The sequence below is a fragment of the Aethalodelphis obliquidens genome, unplaced genomic scaffold (genome assembly GCF_003676395.1).
Source record: "Aethalodelphis obliquidens isolate GAN/ISIS:26980383/991018 unplaced genomic scaffold, ASM367639v1 scaffold53, whole genome shotgun sequence".
NCBI lineage: Eukaryota > Metazoa > Chordata > Mammalia > Artiodactyla > Delphinidae > Aethalodelphis > Aethalodelphis obliquidens.
The window spans coordinates 2,107,474-2,134,961 of record NW_020837997.1 but is presented as its reverse complement, the minus strand read 5'-3'; the positions used below and the strand labels follow the sequence as shown (position 1 = coordinate 2,134,961).

Below are 27,488 nucleotides of genomic sequence, written 5' to 3'. Positions count from 1 at the left end.
CACCCACGGCGGATGGCCCCATCAGTTGACATTTAAGCCCCAGCTGGGGAGAGGCTAGGTGTGACAGGAGGCAGCTCCCAGGACAGCAGGCTCTCCTCACTGAATGTGGCTCTGCCAGGAGCTGCCTGCTTTCCCAGCTTTCTGGATCAATAAAAAGAACTTCCAGCAAAGCCCACATCCCTTGTGTGAAAAGTATGTGTGAAATTCCAGCAAACAAACAGCAAAGTCGGTTGGAGGAACAAGGCAGCTCCTTCCAGGCAAGGGGCCCAATCTCTGCCCTGTACCCCTCTTGGCTGAGGCCGCAGGGCTGACCCCACCTGCCAACCCCTGCTTTTTCAGCCTGGAGCTGGCCTGAATAGGAACTGCATGCAGACACTTCTCAGGCACTTTTTTTTTAATTTCACATGGCCTGTGGGTGCCTCTTGTTCCAGGTCTGGGGCCATGTGTCCAGGTGTCTGGAGAGTGGGCTGAGCCCAGGAGGGGAGCCCCGCTCCGGAGATGCCAGATGTCCAGGCTGTCACTGTAGACTTGTAGGGACATACAACTCCAGGCCTTGCCCTCCCCACCCATGAGTGGTCCTGAGTTGCGGGCTCCTGTTCTGCCACATGGGGCGGGCAGTGCCAAGGGTGGCCTCCTCCAGCCTCCTGTGTCCAGGGCACAGTGGACCAAGGAGTGATGGCCACCTTCGAGTCTCCCTGGGATGTGAGGTCTGTGGTGCCTGGAGTGGAGGTTGCCTACCACCTCGTGTCCTGGCTCCAGCCAACAGTCTTGATCACTACGGAAGGCTCACTGTTCCCTCGAATGCCACCGGCCAGGTGGCCACTGCCGGGCCAGAATACGAGTCCAAGACAGACTTGGGGCAGTCAGGGGCCACAAGCGTCCAAACCTCTCGTGCAAGGTCCTAGCCCTCAGACTGTCCCCCGAGCTGTCCCTCAGTGTGGGTCTGAGCCTCCAAAGCTTCGCGGCTGTGTGGCCTTTACTCTGAAGACTCATGTCCAGGTTATAAGGAAGATGCAGGGCGTTAATATAAAAGTTTGTACATACACATATAAAAAAACAATTTGGTCTTCTGTTAAGGCTGTTACAGTTTAAAGTTATGTAAACCACGCCCAAAGAAACAGTGACCAGAAAAACGTACAAAAGGGGAGCTGGGAGATGCCAGGCTGCCCGCCATGATTCAGTGCTCTGGGCGGGCAACTCTGCGATGTAGGGGCTCAGCAAGGGCAGCCGGGCCTCAGCCGGCCTCTTCCTGCCTGCACTCACTTGGAGTTGGTGCCCACCTCACATCGCTCTTGGAGTTTTTCATTCCGGATCCTTCTCAGACCACTGAATGCTGGCTCTGGAGCTCTGGCACCCAGCTCTGGCACCGGGCCGTCCTTGGATTTGCGGACTCTGACAGCTGTGGGCCCTCAGCCATTGGCCTGGCCCGAGGCAGGGGGCAGGCAGTAGGTTGGGGGGTCCGAGTACCTCCGCTTGGTCCCAGGTGGCCGGTCGTCCTTGTCCAGGGGCTCCTGAGGGCCCTGAGTGGGCAGGTGAGTGCCGGGTGTGATATACACAGAGTGTACCTGGTCTGGGCGGCGAGCAGGTGGCTCTCGGCGCCTCACCGGGGTGGCAGCTTCCTGGGCACCTGGTGCCCGGCCAGGGAGATAGGAGGGCAGGCCGGGCGGGAGCTTGATGTTGGCCGTGGGCATGATGGGGGTCCGCCGGGGGGTCTTCACTCTAACCGTCATGAAGGACGACGGCCTTCGTCGAGGAGGGGCGGCCGCCTCGGGGAGGGGGCTCGGGGTGGGTGCGCTGGGGCAGGGGAGAGCAGGCGCGAGGGGCCCTTTTGAGAGACAGATGGCAGGGTTACTGCAGCTTCAGGGCCGGCAGACGGACCCTCGCCCGGGGGCCTGCTGGGTGTGGACATGGGAAGGAAAAAAGCAGACGCTACCTTAATACTGACCTTCCGAGGCCCCCCGCCCAGCCCGCTCTTCCAACAGGCTCTCGGTGCTAGCTGATGTCTCTGAGTCCAGGTTCTCTTCATCGGAGCCCCGAGGGTCCAGCTCTGGCAGCCGGTACGTGATGTCCTCCCTGGGGATGAGAGGGTCACAGTGTCCAAGGCTGTTCCATGGTGGAAGACTGCCCCCACGGAAAAGTGCCAGGCCAGTAGGGGACAGAGTAGGTCATCCTGGTCCTGGAGGGGACTCCCTGCTCCCAGCACCCAAAACCCAACCCCGAAAGCACACCTGGCCCAAAATGCCCCTGACTCAGTGAAGGTCATGTGAGGAAGGTGTCAGGCTGCTGAGGGAAGCCAGGCATCTGGCCTAGTACTCAGCTAGTGAGGGGCTCCTGCCTCAGGACCTTTGCACACGTTGTTCCCGCTGCCTGGAGTGCCCTACCCTATTCCTAAGACTAGGATGCCCAGGGGGCCTGGATTACACCTGTTCTCCTGGCATAATTTTTAAACAGCATCTCCGTTCATACTTCCATCTTGACCGGACAACAAACTGGTGGATCGCCCTAGCTAAGGCCAACTTTAAGACAAAGTTCAGGCATCACCCGTCTGTTTCCCTTCTCTCCCTATGGGCCACTGTGATTCCCTGTGGTCAAGCCAGGGGTTTAACGAGCTTAGGCTGTGTTTTAGGACAGCAGCACCCCGTGAGGTGGGCACTGGACCACGGGGACTGAGCCTAGCCCATTAGCTTCCTAACAGCCAGATTCCCTATAGTGGTGGGGGGGGGCAGTGGATGGGGGCTGGACAGGGCGGCCGAGTGTGGCAAGGGTTCGGAGAGACACTTGCTTCTCCTCCTTGATGGACTGGATCCGCTCAATTAGGATCTCTTTCTCACGATCCTCTTCACCGCCGGCCACTTCCTCCTCTGGCAGCACCCCCAGCTCCTCCAGGCCACCGCTGCTGCTCATCCGGGTCTTGGGGTTCTTGATCTGCAAAGAGAAGCGGCAGGTCTGGCCAGCCCCTCTGGGTGGGTGGGGTCAGTGCTTGTGGCTGGAGAGAGGGTGGTGCAAGCAGCTCTGGGGGAGGTTAGTTCTGACATGGGTGGCTAGGCTTAGAGAGGCTTCTCCGGGGATCATGCAGGGACCGAGCGGCCGGCACGTGGTTCATTAGTCATCTTCACAGGCAATCAACAGGCAATGGGTTTCCCCCAGCATGCACTTCCAGAAGGTTAGGACACGCTCGGTCTATCCTACGAGGACCCTAGGGGTTGAGAGGAACCCCAGCATGCACCGCACTGGGAGACATGCGAGGAGGACCCACCGTATGTGTACATACCAGGACCCCCTCATAAGGAGACGAAAACCCCAGTTTGAGAGGCCAGGGCTGGGGGAGAGATGAAGAGTGGGTGACCACACAGGGCCATGACCAGGGCACAGGCGCTAGTCATGAGCATAAGGCCACACGTCTGACTGTCGGGACAAGGACAGGATCCTCCCACAGGAGCCCGGGGACGGGCCCCTTATCCCTCTACCCCCCACTGTGAGGCCACTTCTGCTGTGGCAACGTTCCCCTGTGGGCGGGGCCCAGGTCAGCCCGGGACATGGCTGGAGGATGACCAGGACCACCACCAAGTAGGTGACAGGACCCCCACTGCTGAGAGCGGCAGCTGGCCTTGAGGCTGAGCTAGGATGGTGGTCTTTTGGCCGAGGTGAGGAATCAGCCCCTAAACATGCTGCCACGAGGCCCCAGGTCAGGCTGCCGGTGGCCCAGGGTGTGCTGGGAGAGTGTGCTGGACGGATAAGTGAGACCCCGCCCAATGTCCAAACCCCGCCCACCGGTCCCCACTCCCACTTCGGTGGCCCCGCCCCCACCGAAGTCCCACCCTGCGTTGCTCACAGCGTTTTGTCGCAGAAGAGAGAGCCTCCGGAAGGCGATGCTCTCAGCAGCCTCCAGCTGGGTGATCTCCTCCATCTTCACTTTGTACTTCCTCATCTGTTCTTTGATCAGCATCTCCACGCACCTGTGGAGAAGGCGACTCAGCTACCGCCTTGGGGGGTACGGTCAGCATGGGGGCCTGCATCTACGGAGATGCTGGCCCGAGACTGGGGCATGGTGGCTGAGACAGAGACCCAGAGACCAGGCAGGGCCACGGACATGGCTGTGGCTCCCATCGTGGCCCCAGTTCACTCACTGTGTGACCTCGTGTAGCTCACCCCACCTCTCTGAGCCTGAATCCTTGTCTTAATAAGCCTCCTCGTTTGAAGGAGGAAGTACAGTACCATGGAGGTGGGGTGATTTGTCCCAGGGGCTGCAGGCAGCTGGCCCCAAGGGCTCTAAAACTGCACTGTGACCCAAGGCACATGTGCTCAGTGGTCAGGGCCAGCCTCAGTGGTCAGTACCGAGGCAGGGAGGGTGTGGTGGGACCGGATGGACTCAGACTGGATGAAGAGGCAGTCATGACTCAGGTTTCCCATTGTCATGACCACATAAGAAAAAACATGCTGGAAGCAAATCCGTCAACAGCATACCGCTGCCCAGGTAATGTCAGGGCTACACTGGACTCTCCTCCACTCTGCCTACCAGCAGCTGTTCACTGATCTCTTGAGTGTGGCCCGGGGTGTGGGGTGTGCACTGTCAGGCGTAGCCCTCAGGCCTTCCTGTGCTTTGCCTCCTGAAACCGCCTTGGGTGACAGGTTCTTATTTTTACAACTCGAAGTCTAAACACTGTCCTTTTAGTGATGGATGTCTGCTGACCTTCTGAGTTTTTTTTTTTCTCTTAATTATTTTTTATATTTTGGGTGCGCTGCGAGGCATGCGGGATCTTAATTTCCCAATCAGGGATCGAACCCGTGCCCCCTGCAGTGGACGCACGGAGTCCTAACCACTGGACCACCAGGGAAGTCCCTTTCTGAGTTCTTTTGAGGCACTTCCTGTTTTTCGTGCTTTCTAAAAAAAATTTATTTATTTGGCTGCATCGGGTCTCAGTTGCGGCACGTGGGATCTTAGTTGTGGCATGCGTGTGGGATCTAGTTCCCTGACCAGGGATCGAACCTGGGCCCCCTGCATTGGGAGCACGGAGTCCTAACTGCTGGACCACCAGGGAAGTCCCTTGAGGCACTTTCTGAGAACTTTTTTTTTTTTTGAAGCACTTTCTGAGAACTTTCAAAGATCGTTTGTGGGGAAGAAGGAACCTTGAGACAACCGCTTCTGTTTGCTGCAGGCTCTCACTGCTCCCAGAGGCTGGGAATGTGGGGCTTCACCATCTGCCCCTCACCCTGGACAGAAGATGAGGGATTTCTCCCCTTTTTTGGTTTTTCACCCTCAAGAGAACTCAGAAGTGATGCTCTTGCTGCTTGAGGAGATGCTGCCAGGTCTCCACCTGGGTCTGGGCATGTGTGAGCCCTACGATGCCACCAGGAGGCCAGGCTGCTTCCTGTCCCTCGTCTGTCAGAAGAGCCCTGCTCGCCGCTCACAGCAGCCAGCGCACGTGCAGACTTCATCAGAAGTTCGGTTTTAGTACAAAAGTCACGTGTGTTCATTAGAAAAGAAAGAAGGGTGGGGAGACCAAACGAAGTTTACCCAGGACCCCAGTGCTCAGGACACCTCCCGGGGCCGTTGTGATCAGGCTGTGTTCTTCTAGACTTTCCTCTGCAGGCACATTTACACGCTACCGAGGCCAGGCCAGTCCCAGGATTCTGGAGAGGGCTCTCCTCTTTCGTTTGTGGGATCCCTGGCTCGGCTGCCCCGAGTGCATGTTGCGGGGTGGCGGCCAGCCGGTCCTGGTACTCACGTGGTGATTTTGAGGACGTCCTTCATGCTGGTTAGCGGGTCCGAGTTGTCGGGGCAGCGCAGGAGGCAGGGCGCAAAGATGATGGCCAGTGCGCTGGGTGACATTCGGTTCACGTCCTCAAGCAGGGCCACCCTGTGGAGCGAGCGGCAGTTAGGGGGTGGCCACAGGGAGCCCCAAGGCCAGAGTCCAGATCCCGGGAAAGTGCTGCTGCAGCCGGGAGGTGAGAAACGCTCGCTCCTGCAGGGTGGAGAGGCGCCACGAAGAAGCCGGGGGCCCCCTTCTGGACCCCCCAGTATGGGCTCACATCCTGGTGTGGAGCCACCAGAGAACGCCAGCCCGGGGAACGCCGTGGGGTGGCTCTTGCTGGGACCCCACCCCCCAGAGAACGGGGCAAGAGGACGGCAGGCACTTGCTTGACCAGGTGGAAGATGAGCCTCTCCAAGGAGTTGTGGTTGGCTTCTGGTAGGTGCTCCAGGACGGCGTAGATGGCGGCCAGCTGCTCCTGCTTCTCTGGCAGCTCTAGGAGGGTCCTGGGGGTCAGCTCCCTGCGGCCCTCACCCGACAGGCCCCAGGGCACCGGGGAGCCTCCCACTGTCTGGAGCCCGGTTTCTCAGCTGGGGGCACGGGGGTCCGTCCTCCCTGACCGGCCACAGCACGTGCTCGAGGCTCTGAGCCCCGACCTCGACCAACCTGCCGGCTCTCGCCACAGTGGGACTCACCGACGGCGCGGAGGAAGTCGCCGTACTGGGCGAAGGTCATGAGGGGCTCGGGCAGCTCCCGCAGCCACTGCTTGAGCACCCCGGTGATGGCGTGGATGGGAAAGTTCTCCAGTTTGACTGCCGTGGGGTCTGCGGGGAGGGCGTGGCAGCCGGTGAGCTCGGGGAAGGCAGGAGGGCCGAGCCTGGAGCCCCACGCGGTGCCCTCCTGCCCTTGACACCTACCTGTCCGCAGCACCCACCTGTCTGCAGCGCCTGCCGGAGCTCCCTCGTGCGGTTGGCGGCACCCGACTTGCGGTAGAGGCCCTCGGTGTACAAGCCGTGCATCTCCACGTGTTCCAGAAGCTTCTCCAGCACGATGGGCACTGAGACCTTGTCGCTGGTCAGGCTGTCCACGCACACGCCAAAGTGGCCCGGCTCAGTGCCTGGCTCGATCTGCGACGACGGGGATGGGGGTGAGGGTCAGGCCTGGGCTGGTTGTCCTCCCTGTCACCCGCCCCCCTCAGCCCGGCTTCCTCTGTGGCCGCCACCCCCCGTGCTCCTCGTCCTCTCTTGCACGGCTGCCAGAGGTGCCGGGCTGTGGAGGTCCCCGGATGGCTGCTGGCAGGGGGTCCCTGTGTGAAGTACCACAGTCCCCTCCGCCCAGCTGATCCTGGCTTGTGCCAGCCCGTAGGACCCCGCCTCCCTCGTGCAGGGTAGGGGTTTCCTTCTACCTGGAGGGGGGAAGAGCAGGGCCAAGGCCTGGGGTGCACACACAAGCCTGGCCCCAGCTTTGGGGGCCCCTCTGGGGGCTCTGACAGGACCGGGGTGCGCTCTGCTTCGGGACCAGCCCCTCCCACCAGCTCCGTGCTCCCACCTGACACCCAGCCTTGGCCTTGCACCTAGCACACCCTTCTCCTCCACATCTCTCAGAACGGCCTCCCCCAGGTGTTCTGGAGAGTTCCCGGCCCCAGCAGGCTCACCTTCTTCCCACTTGTGTAAGAGCAGTAGGTCTGAATCTTGTGCACACACTTCTTGTGGCAGGTCATCTTGCACACTAGGAGGTCATGGTGGGGGAGGGGGAGAGGGCGGTCACTGACGCGCATCGGGGACCCATGGGTCCCGTGGCCGCCTGTCCCCGTGTCTCAGGACAGTGACAACTGCCTGGGTATTTACGATGGACACGGAGTGGCGGGCTGCTCCTCACACAGGGGCCAAGGGGAGAGGTTACCCTGGCCCGAAAAGAAAGCCAACCCTGACTGGTCCTGGCGGGAAAACTGCAGTGCTAGAGGACTCCTGACCCAGCCTGGGCCCCTGGGGGCTGACTGGCTCCCCACCCGGCCTTGGCCACCTCCTGGCTGCCTGACTGGGGGCCGGCTGGCTCACCCTGGGCTGCACCTGGCTCTCAGGGTCCCTGTGGGGACTGACTGGCCTCGCCTGGCACGTGGGGGAGGGGCCAGCACTTCAGGCAGTGAGAGCAGCATGAACAAAGACCCGGAGATACGGCCCAGGGTGACTTGCCCAGGTAGGCGTGCAGAGGGGAGGCTGTGGAGTTGAGGGGGGGGCCTGGGGGTCAGTTGAGGACCGGCCCCCGCCCCAGCGTGACAGCGGGGCGTTTGAGTGGGTGAGGTGCGGCCTTACTGCCCCTGTGGTGAGGGGCAGTGCTCTGGGAGGATCAACCCTGTAGCTGGGGTGAAGGCCCGGGTGCACCGTGAGGGGTTGGGGACATGGTGGGGGGTCAAGGGGTGTGCAGTGGGAGTCGGGGGGCCTGGGGGGGGCGGTCAGGGGCGCGGTGGGCGATCGGTGGGCGAGGGGCACTCACCGCTGCAGAGCAGGGCCTTGTCCATGAGCCAGATGTAGGAGAGGCACTGCTCGCAGGACTGGGGGATGCTCACTTGGTAGCTGGCGAACACGTGCCCGTTGTGCTGCTGGACCTGCAGCAGTGGGGGAGGGGGGCCGAGTGGGAAGGTGGACCCCCAACGAGGTGGCCACGGGGCCACACAGTGGGGACGCTGCCTGCGGCACCTCAGGACCGGGGGCCCTTAAGGCCGAGTAGGAAAACACACACCCGCCCGCGTGCACATGTGCACACACAGACATGCGCACACCCGTGCACGTGCACGCGAGAACACACATACTCACAGCACGTTCCTGCTTCCGCTTCTTCTTCTGAGCTTTGCTCTGCTGTGAGGGAGCACAAAGGCCAGCTCTGTGTGGGGTCCCCTGGGGACACCCCCACCCCAGCGACGTCCTGGCGCCGGGACCCTCCCTCGCCTGGAGCGGTAGCACCCACCTTGGGAGGCTCGAAGTCGTTCTTGGTGTGCCCGCGGGTGAACTCGTCCAGCAGCGACTGGAAGAGGTTGAGGACCAGGTTGGTGTCCTTCTCGCCGCGCTCGGCCGCCAGGTTGCTCACGACGATCTGGTAGTTCTCCATCAGGTCCTTGTAGCCGACGTGGATCTTCCCGTTCTGTGGCAATGCAGGGTGTGAGCCTCTGTGAGACAGACAGACGGGGGTGCCCGGGGGAGGGCACGGGGTTTGCCGCGGGGGCCCTCCCTGGGGCTGGGGCTCCACGTACAGGGACGGAATACATGGTCTTGAGGTTGCTTCGGAACTTCTCGGTGGCTTCGATGAATAAGCTCTCGATGGGAGTCTTCTGGGAACGCAGGTCATTTATCTGGAGAGGAAGGGAGAGGTGTGCTGACCCCACGTGACCTCAGGCCGGGCATCTGGGCGGCCATAGCTCTGCCCCATCCCAAGTCCTTCCCTGGCTCCCCTGGGCTTGCAGGGAAACATCGCGGCCCTCTTGCCAACCCTGATGTGTCGGGGATCACTCACTGTGGGTGTTGAGCAGCACCCCTGGCCTCCCCCACCAGATGCTGGTAGCTTGTGAGGACCAAAAACATCTACTGATGTTGCCATGTGTCCCCTGGGGGCAGACTCACCCCTGGTTGAGAAACACTGGTTTAACTGGGGCCCTTCCTGCCGCCCCACCCCGGCGCTCAGTGCCCGGCTGTGCTCCAGGATGGGGGCTGCCTCAAATGGCCTGGTCATTTCACCATGCCTCCACCCCTTAACTGTCCCTGTCAGCCCTCTGTCTCCTTCTGAAGCTCTCAAACACCACACTGTTTGCTGTGGGATTGCCTGCGGCTGGGGCCATGAATACCCTGAGTGCAGGCTGTGATTTCTTCACCTCTGTCTCGCACGCTAAGTGCTCAATCATTGCCTGGAACTGAACGCATTTTGTAAAAGTGTGTGCTAAGTAAAATAATTTGTTCGCGGTCAGCTGCAGCTGAGCAGCAGGACAAGGAAAGGTTGCAGGACCTACAGGAGCAGCCTGGCAGGACTCGGGTGTGTCAGGTGCCTTGCCTGGAAGATTATTCTGGAGGCTAATGCTTCCTTTTTCTCATGTGTGTGAGAAAGTGGGCCACCGCCCCCAAGGGGCGCTCTGAGACAGCAAACCACGTGTCTTTCAACAGCGGATCTCAAACTTCCTGGGCAGGAACTGCAGGACAGAATGCCTCTGCTGGGCGCCCAACCCACGTGTGCACATGCACGTGTGCTCTAGATGATTCCGGCAGGGCCGGGGGTCCCAGAATCAGGTGATGCAGGTGTGACTCGCTTCCACACATTCTGTGCGGCCCCCATAATAAGACACACATTTTGTAGCAAAACGTAAGCATCCCCACCGAGCAGGATGAATGTAGGCTACAAGCGACCTCTCGGGAACCCCTGCCAGGTTTTACAGAAAAGCAGCTGATGCCAAACTTAGGAACAAGCGTGTGGTTTCCAGAACTTTCTGTGTGTTGGAACCGTGGACCTGGACTTTCTATTCCCGCCTGATAAAGGCTTGGTGTGACGGTTTGCAAAACTGCCAGGTGGTTTGCAAAACTGCCAGGCTCTCTGGGGAGGCCCGGGGCCCCGGCTGGCCCACCTTGTTGAGCAGGAACTCATCCAGGTACTTGAGCTCGTTGGCGTTGGTGATCTTGCGGAACACTGACTCTCGCCACTTCTCTGACACTGTGATTTTGCCAATCTTGAGGTTCCGGTTCTTCTTCCCTTTGCCTCCTGGCTCCTTGGCGTGCTTCTCGCCAGCGGCGTGGCGGTGCTGGTGGCTGGAGGGGGCTGGGGAGGGGGGCGGGAGGCAGGAGAGGCTGGTAAGGGCAGTGGGTTCCTGGGCAAGACTCAGGTTGGCCTCTGGGGCATGGTCACAAGTGCAGAGAACCAGGGACCTGTGCTGTCACACACTGAGGTCTGCGGCCAGAGAGCACCTCCGGGGATGGGGATCAGTCCCAAAGCCCTGCAGCCAGGGCTTGGCCCACAGCTGACTCAAGGCCCCATCTGGGGACTGTCCTCAGGGGCCCCAGTGGCTCTGCTGTCCGTCCCTGAGGCTGCGGGAGACCAACCTTCTAGATTCTTCTTCATGGCGGCGGCTTCCAGTACGACTTGCCCGGGTACGGTGTTCTCTGTCTCCTCTGTGCCCTCCAGGCTGTATTTCTTATCCTTGTTCTTATGCAGGAAAAGTCTCTTAAACGTGGATCTGTAGGACAAAGTAAGGAATTCCGCTTAAGCCTCAGGAAATGAAGGCAGATGTGAGGCCAAAACAAGGGTCCACTTACTGTCATGAGAAATAGCCCTTGTCTTGGTTATCATTGGAAGGGGATGCCACTAAAAATACGGTTGATCTGTGTGAACTGACAGGGGAGTCGGGCAAAAGAGCGAGATGCTGAGCAGATGTCACAGCGTGACCCCATTTTCACATTAAAAAAAAAAATTACCCCCCCGTCCCCTCCCCCAAGATTCTTTTATAGGCACAAGGTTAGGGGAAAAAAACCTCAAAGAATAAATAGCAAATCATGTACTATGGATACTGGGCATGTGATGGGGTGAATGGTGGCTCCACCCAAAAGGTATGTCCATGTGCTAACACTCAGGGCCTATAAGCATGATCTTATCTGGGAAAATGGTCTTTGCAGATGTGACTAAATGCTATGGACTGAATATGTGTCCCCCCATATCTGTATGTTGAAGCCTAACTCTCAGTGTGATGGTGTCGGGAGGTGGGGCCTTTGGGAGCTGATTAGGTCACGAGGGTGGAGCCATCATGAATGGGATTCATGCCCTCATGAGAGACCCCAGAGAGCTCCCTCACCACTTCCGCCATGTGAGGACCCAGCAAGAAGAAGGTGTCTATGAATCAGATATCAAATCTGCCGGCACCTGGATCTTGGACTGCCAGCCTCCAGGTCAGTCTGCGGTGTTTTGTTACAGTAGCCCGAATGGACTAGGACACTAAACGAAGGATCTCAAGATTCTGAGTCATCCTGGATTACCCAGATGCGCTCTAAAGCCGATGACAAGTGTCTTTATAAGAGACAGAAAAAGAGAAGACACAGGGGAGAGACGAATGTCATGTGAAGACACAGGCTGAGATTGGAGGGGGGGTGATGCAGCCACAAGCCAAGGAATGCCTGGAGCCCCCAGAAGCTGGAAGAGGCAAGGAAGGACCCTCCCCGAGATCCTTTGGAGGGAGACACGGCCCTGCCCACACCTTGATTTCACACTTCCGGCCTCCAGAACCACAAGAGAGTAAACTCCTATTGTTTGAAGACACCCTGTTTGTGGTACTTTGTTGTGGTGGTGGGGTCTCCTGAAAGTAGGGGGCTCTCTCCTCCCACTGCAGCCCGTTCCTCACCGTCCTCAGGCTCCCGTCCTGAGTTTGGGTCAAAGCTCCCCCGTCCCAGGGCCCAACCTCTCTGCTCTGTGAACAGAGCACTGTGGCAGAGGCTTTCTGGGGACAGAGCCTTGGCCCAGTTTTTGCTATCTAAGGACCAAGGAGGGGTTCCCGGATGTGGGGATGGAGAAGCTGGGAGCTGGTTCTCATTCCATAAACAGCCAAATGGACACTGTCTGTCTGTGGCCTCAGAGGAGGTGACCCACACTGGCTCTAGGTTTCAGTGGGAATCACTTCACCCCAATGTGGCCACAACCCGAGCTCCGCATGTGTTTCTCCTCACGGAACTGCTAAGCGAACGTCTCCCCAAAACAGCTTCATATAAGTGCAATCGGCTTATGGGAATTTCCTGGTGGTTCAGTGGTTAGGACTCTGTGCTTTCACTGCCAGGGCCCAGGTTCAATCCTGGTCAGGGAACTAAGATCCTTCAAGCCGTGTGGCCAAAAAAAAAAAAAGTGAGAAAAGTGTGATCAGCTTAGGAGATCAGACTACTCTGGGACTGGAGGACCTGGACACCCTGGGTGTCCTCTGGTGGCCTGAGCCCACACCCCAAAACCCCACACTTACTTAGAATCGACGGAGCCTGGGGACAGCCCAGCATCTGTCCCCAAGGATGTGTCACCCGACTTCTTCTTCTGGATGGCCAGCTTCTTCGTGCTGGGCTCCCCGTCCATGGTTTCTGCAGAAGGCTGTAGGGGAGGGGGGCTGGGTAAGCAAAGGCAGGCGCCCTCTCCGGAGGGAAGGTGTGGGTCCCGGTGCCACCATGCATTCTACCCACCGTTCCCTTCTGGTGGTGCTTGGACCCTCAGGGGTGAGAGCTGCCGCCTAAAGCTTTACCTGAGTCTTGGTCTGGGACGGGGACGAGAGGAGCCTGGAGACGTCGCTCGTGGATAAGGAAATGCGCCTCTCCCTGCGAGATCACAGAAATGTGGCTTTTACTGACAAGGGTGAGTAGGAGACATTTGGGGTTGCCATGACTGAGAGGGAGAGGGTAGTGCTACAGGCATCTGGTGGGCGGAAACCAGGGATGCTGTTCTGCCCCCCACCGTGCCCAGGACGGCCCCCACCACAGAGATCGAGACGGCCCCAGGGGTCCACTGTGCCAAGGCTGAGAAAGCCTGTCCTAGCAAAAGGCCTGCATCTTCCTCCATCTCTTTATTCCTTTGGACAGGCAGCCCTCTGGGACAAGGGGCTGGTGATTCGGAGTCACCGATATTTAGCCAACTGGGGTCCAGGTGTGTCGAGAGCTGCTCTTTCAGCCTCTGGGTGCGTGTAATCAGTCCCACTGTTGATGGGAAACTGAGGTCCAGGCAGGCTGGGGAGGGGGGGACCTCAACCCAAGGGACCACTTTCCACAAGCAGGCTTTCTGTGTGAACTGGGCTCATTTGGACAGGGGCTTCAGGGTCCCCGGAAGGTGCCTCGTCTTCCCCGAGCCTTTCCGCACCCCCTGGGCCCTTCTTCCTTGGGGCTCCCACCCACCTGGTGTCAGCTCTCAGACACAGAGCCTCACGCGTTTCTGGGATGCGTGATGCTGCCCCGGTCCTGCTCCAGGCTTTGTCTATGTAACCCCCGACCCTGCCCGCCCACCCCAGCCCTTGGAGAAACGAGGGTACAGGGCTTACTTTGTGGGCGTGAGGGCGACCGCCTCGGCCCGGTGCCGCTCGCTGAGGTCCAGGGACTGGCTCAGCACGGTGCTGGGGCCAGCGGTCATCAGCTTCTTGCCCCGCCACAGCTCCACGGCGCTGGCCAGCCGCTCGGCGTCTGGGTCCCTGTACCGCTGAATCTGGGTGGAGCCTCCTGGGCTCTCGGGCCTGTCCTGGGCCCTCGGGCCAACCCCCAGCTTGCTCTTGTCCTTGGGAGTCTCCGGGGTGGCACCGGGGGCCGGCACGCCGACCCTGCTGTCCAGGGCCAGGCTGGTGGGTCGTTCCACGTGGCCGGGCCTGGGGCTCCCGCCCTGGGCTTCAGCTGAGACCAGGCTGCCCGGCGTGGGCTGCGGGGGCTCCTCGGGCTGCTTTTCAGGAGGAGCCAGCCCTGTGTCCGTCCTCACGTCCCGAGGGCTTTCATCTTCTCTGTCCTCCCTTCTGTCTTCTGCGAGGCTCTCTTGTGGCTCTGGGACGGCCCTTCCAGAAGGTTCTCTGAGGGCGTGCTCTTCCTTACAGGACTGGATGTGCTTGTTCTGGAGCTTCACGTGCTCCAGCCCCCTCTGCCGGCGTGACTCGCGCTTCTCCCGGCTGCTGGGCACTTTCTCGTGACTTTCGGCTGCGTTTTTCTGGGCTGGGGGCGCCTTCTCCTGTTGGGAGCTCTCCACGGGGGACCCGTCACTGGGCCACGCCTCGGGCTCCAGCTCCAAATGCTCGCCGTCCTTGGATGGTTCTGGGCCCTGCGAGGGCTCCTGCCCAGCTGCCCAGCCCGGCCCGGTCTCTGCTGTTTCCTGTTTGGCGGCTCGCTGGGCTTCCCTCTCCTTCTCTGCAGCCTTCTGCTTCTCTGCCACCATCTGGCTGAAGCTGGTGGGGGGAAAGTGAAGGGGGTGCTTTCAGGAACAAATCCACCCAGGGCGTTGGGGACCCCTTTTCTACCTGCAGGTGCAGGGGTGGGGGGCCAGGTGGCATGTGGCGAGACCCTGGCCCTCAGAGATGCTTCTGGAAAGGCAGAACCTCCTCAGTCAGGGAAGGGGGAGACACGGAATGGCCTCTTGTTGTCATGGCCACCTCTGCCTGGCTGGTTCAGGGGAACCTTTATCAGGTCTGTTGTGGGAGGGATCTGTTCAGAACCCTCTGAATTCCTTTGGGGTCCCTGTCCTGGTGGATTCCCAGGCTTCGTGTGTGAGCGGGGGTGAGGGGAGCCCCCTGATGGCTGGTCCTGGTGACCTGAACCCTCCAGCTCTGAATCCAGGTGCTCTGCCAACCTGCCTGGGGTGGACAGGTGTAGTGGTGGTGCGGGGGTCCCTGGCAGAGACTGAGTACCGCCAGTGGTGACCTGGGGTTTTGCCAGTAGGTGCCACCTACCAGCCCTGGAGCGTCCCTCTGGGGTCCTGTGTGCCCAGATGGCTAGATGCCTGCCAGCCCCTCCTCAGCCTCCCTGTGTCCAGACAGCTCCACTGGCCAGACGGTGTCTCAGGCAGCCCTTCGGTGAGTGGGATGTTCTGGGGGGTGGGGGGCGGGGGGCTTGGTCCCATTCTGCTCACCTCCTGCGCTGCAGGTGCCCCCGGCAGAGGCTCTGCAGGCGGATGATGGTCTGTCTCTGGAGCTGGTAGGCTGCCCGCTGCCGGTAGCCCCTCCACGCGGCCTGGAGGTACACTGCTGCCTGTGTCCTCTCCAGTGCCCGGCGGACGCGGTAGGACCGCCAGCAGGCCTGAGAGTGGAGGGGGCATTCAGGGGCTGGGAGGGCGAGACCTCGGCCGCCCCCGCCCCCGGCCCCATGGGCCCCCTCGGGACCTGGATGGTGACGGCCGCCCGCCTCATCTGTAGGAAGTGCCTGCGCTCCAGCACCATCCGGAACCAGCTCTGCAGGAGCAGGATCTTCCGCACGACCTCCCGGTGCAGTGTCTCCTGCAGGGCCTGCCGCTCCGTCTCCTTCAGGAAAACCTAGCAGGGAGTGGGCACAGGAGGGGTCAACATGGCCTCCAGAACCCCTGTACTCGACAGGTCTGCTCAGCCCACCCTGGGATTACGTGAGACCAAGCTGGTGTGCTGACTGACCTGACCTGACCAAGGGGAGTTTTTTTTTTTTTTTAAATATTGAGATAGAATTCCCAGAACATAAAATTAACCATTTAAAGTGAACAATTCAGTGGCATTTAGTACATTCACAATATTGTGCAGCCATCACCTGGATCTAGCTCTGAAACATTTCCATCACCCCAAAGGGAAACTCCGTGCCCATCAGCAGTCATTTCCTAACCCCCCTCCCCCAGCCCCTGGCAACCACTAATCTGCTTTCTGTCTCTATGGATTTACATGTTCTGGACATTTCATATTAATGAGATCACACAATCTGTGGCCTTTTTGTGTCTGACTTCTTTTGCTCAGCATGATGTTTTCAAGGTTCATCCACGTAAGCGTGTATCAGGGCTGAATAATACTCCACTAAGTGAATGGCCCACGTTTTGTTTATCTATCATCTGTTGATGGATACATGAATTATTTCTACCTTTTGGCAAGTGACTAGTGCCACTATGAACATACATGTACAAGGATTTGTTTGCACATCTATTTTCAGTTCTTTTGGGTTGATACCTAGGAGCGGAATTGCTGGGCCACATGGTAACTCTATATGATTAACTCGTTGGGGCACTGTGAGGAGACTTGTCACATCTGGTAGAGCCCTGTTGGGGAGCTGCCAGACATTACAAAGGTTACTGACTAGCTCCTGAACATCCTGTGCTATGGTGTGATGGTCTGATGCCTGAGCCCCACACCTTAGGTCTGCCCCTCTGCCTTCCAGGAAGAAATAACGTGCTGGGCCCCAAGAAACGGACTTCCTCAGCACAGCCCCTTATTTTTCAGTGAGTGGCTTGGGCCATGGGAGGACCCTGTGTGTAGCAGAAGGTGGGGTACAGTTTGCAGCCACCCTGAGGGGTACAAACACTGACCTTGGTCTTGCCGATTTGGTAGCTCCTCTTGTCTATGTCCATCTTCTCCAGCAGGGCAGAGATAACCTCCCTGCAGGGCTGGGCATTCTTGGGCAAGAGTACCTGGAACTGCTCTGTGAAATCCTGGGTGATTTTGGCCGAGAAAGGAAAATCTGCGTTAGTGTTTCTGCCACCCGACAAGAAGACGGGGCTCCAGCAATTCTTTGGTCAAGCCGAGTTTCTGAAGGCAAAACTTGGTTTGATGTGAACAGTACTGACAAAGCTAAAGTCTTGGACTTTCTGAAACAGTCTAAAGCTTAAGAAAGACTGTCGCAGACAGAGAGCACCGATCTTTCAGTCAGTCAGTGAGTGACCACTGAGGACCTGCTGGGTGCTGGCGTTGTTGGGGGGCAGCCAGGAGATGGAGCTGCTCTTGCGGGGCCCACAGTCTGGCTCATTAGAAGGCTGAACCATAGCTGGAGGCATGTCCCCACACTGCCCTCGCTTTTCTGGCCTCATTGCACGGCATGTGGGATCTTAGTTCCCCAACCAGGGATAGAACCTGTGCCTCCTGCAGTGGAAGCGCAGCATCCTAACCACTGCACCACCAGGGAAGTCCCAAGGTATGCCCTTTTTAAGTAAACAATTACGCCAAATTTTTAAGAGCGAAGGCATTAATGAGACACACCAGCATTTTCTCCCTTTTCGGTAATTTGCCTTTCCTATCTGTGTAGGATCAGAAAGATGATATTCCCATTCTGTGGATGAAAAAGGGAGGCATGCCACAATGAAGCCATGTCCCTGAGGCCATAAAAGCCTGAGGCCAGGGTAAAGCCTGAATGGGGACCATGTGATGCCACCTCTGGTTTCAGGCCCAGTGCTCACTCGAGCACCACACAGCTGCTGCCAGCTCCCAGCGTGAGCCAGGGGTTCTCAACCTGGGCCATGTGGACCCCTGGGGACATTTAGTGATACATGGAGACATCTTGGGTTGTCAGAACTCAGGGGAATAGTGTTCCTGGCATCTTGCGGGTGGAGGCCAGGGATGCTGCTCAACACCCAATGGTGCACAGGGCAGCCCTCACCACAGAGAATGACCCAGCCCCAAGTGTCAACGGTGACGTGGTTGAGAAACTGCTGTAATTTGGTCTTCACCAATTTGAGGTTACTGGTGATCTTCTGTGTTTCTAGAAAGCCCAGGGAGTCATCTCTGAAGTCATCACCTCCTTGGGCCTCAGTTTCCATATTGGGAAAATAGGAAGCAGGGCCCCCTTGCTGCTGGTTGACAGAATGAAAGAGCTGGGTATAAAAGTGTGTATTACAGAAGATGCTCAATAAAGGGCCGAGCTGCACAGGGATCTGCTTGTACAGTTCCCTCTTCCCCACTTGGTTTAACTATGTCCCCGACCATGAGAAAAGAATGATCTGGTACAAATGCCAACAGTGCCAGCCAGCGTGAAGAAACCCTGATGGAAAGTAACCTGCCAGGCTCATGCTCCATAGACGCGCTCTTTCTGGAGGTGGCTAGTACCCCAGGCAGCCATGCATGTGCACGAGAGCATCCTACCTGGAATGTGTACTTGGCGCTGTAGCCTGACCTCCGGATCCGCACGGTCTCCAGCATGCCTGTGTAGCGCAGCTGCTGCAGCACCAGCTCATCATCGAAACACAGCTCTTTCTGAAACGGGATTGAGCAATCAGGGCAGATGCCTGTAGGTGGCTGGGGACACGATCCCTGGGAAGAGGTGTCTATTCCCACGTGACTGCCATCCCTCGGGACTCCAGATACGGATGCAGTCAGGGCACACCCGTGGGCTGGGGCTGATCTGGGAATGTCCCCAGCCTGGCAGGCGCGGGCACCTGCAGGATCTGTTTTTTTTTTTTTTCCTTGCTCCAGACGTTTTTTTGGGAATAAAGACATGGGGCCACTCAGCAGTGATGCCTAAGGCATTCATCTCTTCTAGAAAACTTGGCCATCTGATCTGCTCTCTTCCCTGTTGTCTGGGAGACAGATGCCACTTCTCACTGCCTCACTCAAGAGAATTTGCTGCAAAGAGTTATTTCCTAAAGGCCCCTTTCCAAACCTGTTAAACTCATACCCTGTGCCACGTATCAGGGTGAGTAGTGGGGATTCGGCAGACAGAACACACAGCTGGGCCCCCCGTGGGAGGTGTCACAGGAGAGGGGACCCTAGGCTGAGTCCTGAGGGCTGAGTAGAGGACAGGCAGGGGGGGCGGGCAGGGAGCAGCTGGGTGAAGGCCCGAAGGAGGAAGGGGAAGCCAAGGGGTGGACAGGGATGCAGAGAGACGCTTGCTGATGGAGGGGTGGGGGTGAGGGGGAGGAGGGGCTGAAATAAGGCTGGATCAGTGAGCTTCCAGCCCAGAGCTCAGGGGCCTGGACTCCATGCTGGTGGGGGTTATTTTAAGTGGATGGAGGAGAGGGAATGGCATGAGGGGAGGGATGTCATGATTGGGTGCGGTGGGGGGGGGCTTCTGGTATGTGGTGGGCTCTTGGAGACACGGGATTCTACTCAATACACTAAAAAGCATAGCATAGCACCCCCTACAGCAAAGAATGATCTGCAGCCATGGCCCATGTCCAAAGCAGGTGCTGATGGAGCGTTTCCCGAGTTGCCCAAAGCTAAGGCAAAATCCGAATGGGTGGAGAAGACAGGCCTCATTCTGCTGCTGGTGGAAGGTGGGGAAGGGGGACAGAAATCTCTGAGATGCCACTGGGGGGCCAGGAATGGGAAGGGAGGGGAGACAGAGTGAGTCCAGGTCCTCGCCTGGGGACGGAAAGCCGTGGCACCTGGCAGGGCCAAGCTGGGCTCTGGACGTTAGCAGAGCGTCCCAGGAGCAGGGGAGAGGCAGGGAAACAGGAAGAGTAGAGACAGAGAGCGTGGGTGAACAGAGTTGCCAGGAGGCACTTGCTCAGAGATCGGTTTGTGCCTGGGAGGGAGCCCAGGTCCCAAATGGCCTCCAGCAAAGTCCCTGAGGGGATGGAGTGGCCGGTGGACCCCTGGGGAGAAGGAAGCCTGGCTGCAAGGGCTGAGCCCGCCACTGTTGGCCCCCACTGGTGCTCTGTCTTTCCAGAAAGTTCAGGATGAGCGGCAGGCTCTGGTGCCTGACTTCAACCTCTCCCTTCCAGCACATTCTCTGCACTGATTGCCTTTGGGATATATCTGAAGAGCACCCCCGACCTGTCCCTCTTCGGACAGACTTTCTCTGGAGCCCCGCCCTGTTCCAGAGGACGTCTCTATTCTTGGCTTGTCACCAGGTTGCCCTTGCTGCCTCCTGCTGACCCCCTCTACCCCCGGCTGCAGCACACGTCTACAGTTCCCGAAACCTGTGTGGACACTTGCTTCCTTGAGGACTCTCCTGACCAGCCCTCCCCGCTCCCAGCACCGCCCACCGCCCCCCCCAACAGGAACACCCCTTGCCGAGCCACCAGACCTCGGCTTGGCTTTCACCGCCCCCGAGACGTGGGAGCCCCTCACCTTCTCGGCGTTGGAGCGGATGCAGCGGATGAAGAAGGGCTCTGCCTTCCCCAGCGCCTCCAGGAGCTTATTAAGGGATGTCTGGGGAGAGAGGGGGAAGGTGCTGAGCTGGGACCCCCAAGGACACACTCCTCGGTGGGAGGGGAGCCAGGTCACCTGCCTGTATCGGCAGCGGGGCATCCGTGCTAATGTGGGACATGGGAGGTTGCAGCGTGACATTCTGACCAGAGGCTGTGCTACCCCGGGGAGCCCCCAAGGGAGCTGAGGGGTCCCCATGGCTGAGAGCCACCATCTTCCCAGGGCCCTCCTGCTTCTGTCTCAGGGCGGGGAAGGTGGTGGAACCAGATGGACTCTGGGATTTAAAACACGGGTCAGCCTCAGAAGGGACCATGGATGCAGTGGCTTTAGTCTCTGGCCTGCTGCTTCCAAAAAGGATTTGTGGTAGTTCCTACATGGGGTAATTAAAAAAAAAAAAAAAAAAAAAAGGGCCAGCGGCCATTGGACCCCACTGAAAAAAAGAAAGAAAGTGTCCCTGAGCTTCCTGGCAACCAGGTAAAAAAGGGAAACATGACCTAAGGACACAGTTTGGTGGTCACGTCAACTCACATGCTGATTCATGACTCTTTTAACTTGGTGGTTCTCAACCAAGGGTGATTCTGTTACCCCAGGGGAATTTGGCAAGATCTGGAGACTTCTTGGTTGTCGTGACTGGACAGCGCTGCTGGTATCTGGTGGGTGGAGGCTAGCGATGCTGCTGAGCGTCCCACAACTCATAGGACGGCCCCCACCACGGAGGATGACCCAACCCCAAATGCCAAGCTGTGACGAGGTCAGGAGCCCCCGGGATAACAGTAGGCTGCCTGTGTTGGGTTTGTTTTGACCCAGCCACGTGAGCGTCAGGCTGAGTTCAGCACCGCCTCCTGCCCCCTTGGGCCACCTACCTGGAACTGGGCGCTGATGCTGGGCGGCTTCTTCTTCTTGTGCAGGTGCAGCAGGGACTTGGTGGTGCGGTCGTGCAGGGTCATACTGATGATGAGTTTCAGGGATTTGGAGTCCAGCAGGTTCTAGGATAGAAACACAGGGTCCGGCCTGCCCTCCCAAAGCCCCAGCGGGCACTGGGAGACCTCTCGGACGTCCCCGGAGCCACAACCATGCCCCTCCCAGGTGGCAGCTCTGAGGCTCAGTCTTGGGGTTGTGCTGTCAGAGACAGGGTGGGGGCAGGTGGGCCTGGTGGCGGTGACAGGGGGACTGAACCTGGGCTGTGTCCTGTGGATGGCGCTGCCTCCGGGCAGGCTGGTTACAGCCTCTTGTGGCCCGAGTGCCCAGAGGCCAAGAGCTAGAGTGCTGGCTTCCTTCCTCGCAGCTCAAGGAATGCCAAGCACCCCGTGTTTCCACGTGCGCTCATCCGGCCAGCCCTCCCTCATGGGCCAACCCTTACTGTCGCTGACGAGGGGGACTAGCACTGTCCCACCTGTTGGCCAGACTGAGGGGTTGCCTTATACTCTCTGTCTGCACGCTGTACGTAGAGACTAGACAGAGCGTCCGGGTGCACTTGACCCAAGGCCGGCTGCTGGGGTCTTGGCTGCCAGCGGTGCCCAGCTGCCCCCTTCCTGACAGGACCACCCTGGCTGAAGGGCCTCCTCTCCCTGGACGCCCACGAGGTGCTGCAGCCATCCCACCCTCTGGAGGTGGCTCGCAGCTAAAGACCCCTGATGTGGGGATATGACAGAAGGGTCCCATCGCCTCTCGGCGAGATAAGCTCTGTGGTAAACACTCCTGGGCTCCCCGGGGGATCAGGCTGAGCCTACCTCCTGGCTCAGTCCTGACCCTGCCCAGACTGCTTCCCCCTCCCTCCCCCCGCTTCGGGTTTCTCCTGGGAGCTCCCCCTTAAACACCACTTGTGCAGAGATCCCCATCACAGACCCTGCCTCTAGGAAACCCAAACAAAGACACCTCTGTATCATTTCAACAGGAGACACTGTTTTCTAGAGGGGAAGGGGGAGATGATAGGAAAGGGAAGGAATCAAAGAAGCTTGAGAAGTTAAAAGTCACCTCCCGCCACCCCCCCCCACCCCAGTTTTCCAGAAAAACTTGAACCAGGCGCTTGCAAGGAAGGCAGTGTCAGACGGTGTCGCACGTGTTTACCTTTGGAATGATCTGCTTTTGTTTGATACCTTTACTTTTCCTGTCAAAATATTAAAAATGGTTTTGTGAACAGAAGGAACACGATGTCTGGATCTGGGTTAGTTCAGCAAGCCACACCTTGCGGGTTAGATGGAGTGAGAACAGAGAGGAAGAGAGTCCAGAGGCACAAGTGCAACGAGGCCGCCGCCTCGCCGGGGACCTGGTGGGCTCCCCTGCACGTGTGTGGGGGACTGTTGCTCCTGTGACTGTGCACACCGGCCTCACTAGGCCAGCGGCTGCCCCTGGGGTGGCAGGAGCACCTGGTCTGGGGGCCACTTGGTCTGGGAGCAGAAGGGGCGGCTGGTCATCTACAGGGCAGAGCACAGGGCTGGCTATGGGGGAGCTGGGATCTCACAGGACGATGGTGGGATGCCCCACATGGGGCTTCGGGGGATCCCGCGAGGCTCTGACGCCTACCAGGTGTCCCAGCTCTATTTGCTACACGTTGGCAAACATCAAGCCGGTCCGCAGAGACCCTTCCGCCCCCGCCCCGGCAGCAGGGCAGGGGTCTGTCTCGCAAAGAACTGAGATGGGGCCTGGGTAGGGGAGCCTTTGGACTCGAACTGGCAGAAGGTTAAAAATGAAAGCTGATCTTTTGGCCGAGGGAGGGGGGATGACCCTACACTTGTAGACACTTTATGGAAACTTGCAGAGGAGAGAAAGATTTAAAAAAAAATTGCAGCTTGGCCTGTTTTTAAGACCCACTGAGGAAATGGTTCCCCACAGATTTGCAAGATGCTCGGCTGTGAGGTTCTCTGTGTGTCAGGTTTCATGTTAACCCCGGTGGGGTGGAATAAGGCATAATAAAAATGACTTTGCAAACAGGCTGCGTGGCAGGCACAAGCTTTGCTCTCTGCTGGCCTGAGCCCCGAGCGGTTGCTTGTGCCCATTGGTTGAGGCTGCTGCCCACCTGGTATGTGGGTTCGAAAATCATCACCCCTGCTTTGCAGACACAGGCCAAGTGCTCAGAGCGCTCAGGTCATGCAGTGAGTTAGTGGAAGGTCCAAACCTAGTCTGTGTGGTTTCTGGCCCTTTGTATCACGTCACGCCCCCAAAGCAGGGTCACGGGATGCGCGGAGGCCCGCAAAATTGCACACCCTGCTTCTGACGGCTTCTTTATAAGCTCACGGTGGCAAAGGCGGGGGTGGGGCGAGGGGAAGCAAGCCTTGCTCTGCACATTTGGGGGCAGAAAATCAGATGCTTCGTGGGGGAGCATTCCTGTGAAGCTGTGCTGGGCACTGGGGAGCTGGCAAGGATTTGGGTCACAGTGCAGACACCAGGGAGGGAGTATTACGAGGACCACTTAGCGACGGCTGGTGTGAGAACAGAACCACAAGACAGCGCAGCGTTTAGAGTGGCTGATTCAGGGTTACAGGAAGCCCACGTGGGCCGGGCCCGGGCGGGGAGGCGGTCGTTGCACTTGTGGGGGAGCGGGGGGTGCCCACAGCCTCAGGGGGGACTCACAGGATGAAGGTGCGGGGTTTCTGGAGCCGACTGAGGGACTGGAGAAGCCTACGGGGGTCGTCACCCTGCCAGGGCAATCCTTTGATGGTCTTGATGATTTGGTCATGCAAATCGCTGGGTCGGGGGGAGGGGTGCAGTGATAGAGAGAAGACCAAGTTAGAGCAGCGGGCCCGCCACCTCAGGGTCCCTGGCACGGTCGGGACCGTCCTCAGGCCACTGGAGCCAAAACATGCAGCTGGGGGAAGCCTGAACGCTGCCGCCACTCCCTCCTGCACCAAGAAGAGGGCTTCAGCCGGGAGCAGCAGCCCACCCCAAGGAGGCTCCGCCCTCCCAGGAGGCAGGGGGCTGGGGCCACTTCCGGCTGAACAGAGTTTGCAACATGGCATCTCCGATCGCTGGAAAAGGCCTCACGTTTAAGAGCCTTTTGGAGTCTGTAAAAAGTATCAAGGGGCTACTGAAAACAGAAGACCGGGGAGGTCTCTGTGGGAAGCAGCAGATTGGTTTCTCCTGATGGTTCTGTGGGCTGCCTCCTTGTGGGCTTCAAGAAATGCCTTGGGAAGAACAAATTGGAATTCACACACGGATCAACCTGGGGTGATGCCGCCCCCTGCCCCCCATCCCCCATGCTTGGCTGTCCTGACTGGGGGAGGGGGCGCTACTGGCATCTGGAGGGTGGAGGCCAGGGATGCCTCTCAATTCCTTGCAGTGCACAGGACGGCCCTACCACAGGGTGACCCAGCAGAGTGCCAAGGGTGAGAAACCCTAACTGAAGATCCTTACCCCCCAAAATTCAACCTTATTAGCTTTCTTTTGTTCAGTTGCCGTGGGTTCAGGGCTGAGCATACATTTTAGGTGTGAGAACGAGAATGGCTTAGAGACAAAAACTGAATGCTCGCGAAAAACGTCTAGATGACAAATGTTTTGGATAGAACTTCTAGAAATGAGGTGGCGATGGCTGCAGGATGAGCTGGGACCTTCTCTCTTTTGTAAAAATTCCTCATTCCAGTTATTTTAAATACATGTTGAAGCTCTGAGCAGTTGGCCTGGGAAGACCCCGATCGGCAGCCCCCTGTCTGTGTTCCATGCACCATGCCCAGGGCCGGAATGGCCACACTTACCTCTGCTCCCTCACCCTCCAGGGAGGCACAGAGCAAAGACAACAGAGGGGTCACGTTTCACCTCCACACCCTGAGCGGTCAGTGCAGCGGCCAGAGCTCCTGATGACAACGAGGCCCTTGGCTCCAGCCCACACCCCCCTGACGTGGCCAAAGCTGGCGAGAGCGCCCCTCGGCTCGCCGATCCCCCTCTTGCTCTGGATACTGCGCTGAGCACCTCGGGTGACGGCTCCTCTGGGCGTGCCTCCCTGGTCTTGGGTTCGAAGGCCCTTGCTTCTACTTACTTCTTGCTTTCATAGAAAGCAATGATGTCCTCAAAAGCGTTAATATCGAACTCCTCAGAGCCGTCAAATGAGAAATCTAGCATTGAGCAGCTGAAAGGGAGAATCTGTATAAACTAAATGCGCTCTTGGGGCAGGATTCGCAGCCCGGGGGCCAGGCCCTGGGGCCAGGCCCTGGGGAGACCAAGTGGGTCAGGGGCCACTTTCAAATACTGGGACGTAGTTTATTTTTTTTCCTCTTGCCTCCTTTTGGGTGAAAAAGCTGATTTAAAAATGCACCTTTTTAAAAGCAGGAAAATGACACGCTGCTTTCAGACAAACGACATGGGGTCACTTACCTAGGTGCTAGCTCTACCTCCACACATATGCGTTTGTGACTCTCCTGAGGGAGTTTTTATTATAAAGTGTTCAAAAATAAAATGACTTTTTCATGTTTTGAAATTTAGTGACTCGCTCCTGGGGAAATCTGTTGAGTCTTGAGAAACAGGTTGGGGACTCAGCTGCCCCAGGGCCTTTGCACATGCTGCCCCCACGGCTAGCACACCCTGCCTGCCTTGTCTGGCCCAAGTGGTCCCTTCTCAATGTAGCCTGCCTCTCTCAGGCTGCCAGAAGGGTCCCTCCCCTGGCTTTGTCATGGCCTCAGATGTCTGTCCAGTGTAGGCTTTTTTAATCCTGGAAGCACAAGCCTGCTCACTTTTACACTCAGGAGCAACTGGGGTACGTGGAGGACCCTTGGCCATTGCTAGGTGGCCACAAGACACCCTTATAGGCAACGGTGCATCTGTGTTTCTGACTGAGAGTGAAGGAACTTAGCTGATTGGCTTTCGGGACACCCCAGGCAGGCTAAGGGCGGAAGCGCTCTTAAACCAAGCTTGTTGCTCTGTGAGACCAGCAGCCCTTGGGCCCCACCCGCCAATGGTCATGACCGGCCATGAAAAGCTCCTTTGTAAACTGAGCCGCCCACATCCCCCTAAGGCAGATGATGCACGAGGCCTGCCTCGCAGAAATGCGGCCACCAGATGCCGTTACTTCTGGGTCTTTCTTGTTCAGGCGGCTGCTGTGTTCCTTATTCTGGTCAACCCCGACCTGGGTTCAGAGTGTCGGGTTTCTGGCGCCATTGTAAACAATGCCGCTGACTACTGGCTTCACTTGGGATAAATAAAGGTCTCGCTCACCGGTACAGTTTTTCCGATGGGGTGCTGGCTCCTCTCTGCAGCTCTCCCAGGTGACCTCGGGCACCAGAGCTGCCCAGACCTGCTGGGGACACAGAGCAGATGAAGTTTGGGGGGTGGGGGTCGCTTGTAGCTGAAGGGCTTTGTAACTTTTCCATGGAGGCTGTGATCCTGACTTGAGCCCGTTTAAAAAAAAAAAAAAAAAAAAAAAGGGCCTGACACTCAAATTTGGGCAGAACGGGGAACCGTGAAATGTTCCATTCCCCACAAAACAGCATCATCTATTTCCTACTGCTCATAAAGGCTTTAACCTTTTGGTCCTCCTTTAATAGACACCCTTCCTAAAATGCCGTGGTTGGTATCTCGAGCTGAGTGACCCTGGGGGAGCCACTCAGCTCTTCTGGGCCTCAGGTTATCCTCACAGAAAAGTGGTGACACACCTTCCTGCCTTGCACGGATGAGGTTAAATTATACACCCCGCTACAGACTTTCCGTTTGGGACGATAAAAGACCTTGGGAGCTAATTTACAACAGCCAAGGCATGAAAGCAACCTAAATGTCCATCAACAGATGAACGGATAAAGAAGATGTGGTATATTTACACAATGGAATATTACTCAGCCATAAAAAAGAATGAAACAATGCCACTTGCAGAACATGGATGGACCTAGAAATTATCATACTAAATGAAGTGAGTCAGACAGAGAAAGACAAATTTTATGCTATCACTTATGTCGCATCTGAAAAATAGTACAAATGAACTTATTTACTAAACAGACTCATAGACATAGAAAACAAACCTATGGTTACCAAAGGAAAAGGGTGGCGGGGGGGATATATTAGGAATTTGGGATTAGCAGATACAAACTATTATATATAAAATAAACAACAAAGTCCTACTGTATAGCACTGGGAACTATATTCAATATCTTGCAATAAACTATAATGGAAAAGAAAAAAAAAAAAGAGTTTGGGGAACCAGATAGAAGTGCTGGTTGTACAACCTTGGGAATGTGCGAAATGAAATGAAAATTTACACTTTGCAATGGACT

The 27,488-nt window shown here is 57.7% G+C and overlaps 1 protein-coding gene across 14 annotated transcripts in view; it reads right to left on the bottom strand.

Moving 5' to 3' along the window:
• MYO9B (myosin IXB) overlaps window positions 1–27,488 on the bottom strand; it is a 91,037-nt gene that overhangs the window by 1,004 nt on the left and 62,545 nt on the right. The window contains exons 14-42 of one of the 14 annotated variants that reach the window (XM_027084591.1): window positions 26,440–26,521; window positions 25,268–25,357; window positions 23,869–23,982; window positions 22,366–22,405; window positions 21,162–21,284; window positions 20,221–20,301; window positions 18,292–18,402; window positions 16,746–16,868; window positions 15,589–15,738; window positions 15,339–15,505; window positions 13,777–14,658; window positions 12,991–13,063; window positions 12,721–12,842; window positions 10,826–10,959; window positions 10,354–10,544; window positions 8,998–9,096; window positions 8,715–8,888; window positions 8,564–8,605; window positions 8,244–8,355; window positions 7,405–7,478; window positions 6,685–6,877; window positions 6,446–6,574; window positions 6,140–6,245; window positions 5,727–5,858; window positions 3,833–3,956; window positions 3,272–3,319; window positions 2,783–2,925; window positions 1,946–2,073; window positions 377–1,520 (exon numbers count right to left, since the gene is read on the bottom strand). In XM_027084591.1, coding sequence (XP_026940392.1) covers window positions 1,303–1,520; window positions 1,946–2,073; window positions 2,783–2,925; window positions 3,272–3,319; window positions 3,833–3,956; window positions 5,727–5,858; window positions 6,140–6,245; window positions 6,446–6,574; window positions 6,685–6,877; window positions 7,405–7,478; window positions 8,244–8,355; window positions 8,564–8,605; window positions 8,715–8,888; window positions 8,998–9,096; window positions 10,354–10,544; window positions 10,826–10,959; window positions 12,721–12,842; window positions 12,991–13,063; window positions 13,777–14,658; window positions 15,339–15,505; window positions 15,589–15,738; window positions 16,746–16,868; window positions 18,292–18,402; window positions 20,221–20,301; window positions 21,162–21,284; window positions 22,366–22,405; window positions 23,869–23,982; window positions 25,268–25,357; window positions 26,440–26,521 — 4,205 coding nt within the window. In that variant the 3' untranslated portion in view covers window positions 377–1,302. Of the gene's footprint in view, window positions 1–376; window positions 1,826–1,898; window positions 2,074–2,782; window positions 2,926–3,271; window positions 3,320–3,832; window positions 3,957–5,726; window positions 5,859–6,139; window positions 6,246–6,445; window positions 6,575–6,684; window positions 6,878–7,404; window positions 7,479–8,243; window positions 8,356–8,563; window positions 8,606–8,714; window positions 8,889–8,997; window positions 9,097–10,353; window positions 10,545–10,825; window positions 10,960–12,720; window positions 12,843–12,990; window positions 13,064–13,776; window positions 14,659–15,338; window positions 15,506–15,588; window positions 15,739–16,745; window positions 16,869–18,291; window positions 18,403–20,220; window positions 20,302–21,161; window positions 21,285–22,365; window positions 22,406–23,868; window positions 23,983–25,267; window positions 25,358–26,439; window positions 26,522–27,488 lie in introns of those variants that run through there. The other 13 variants (XM_027084582.1, XM_027084585.1, XM_027084584.1 and 10 more) reach the window with 13 other exon arrangements.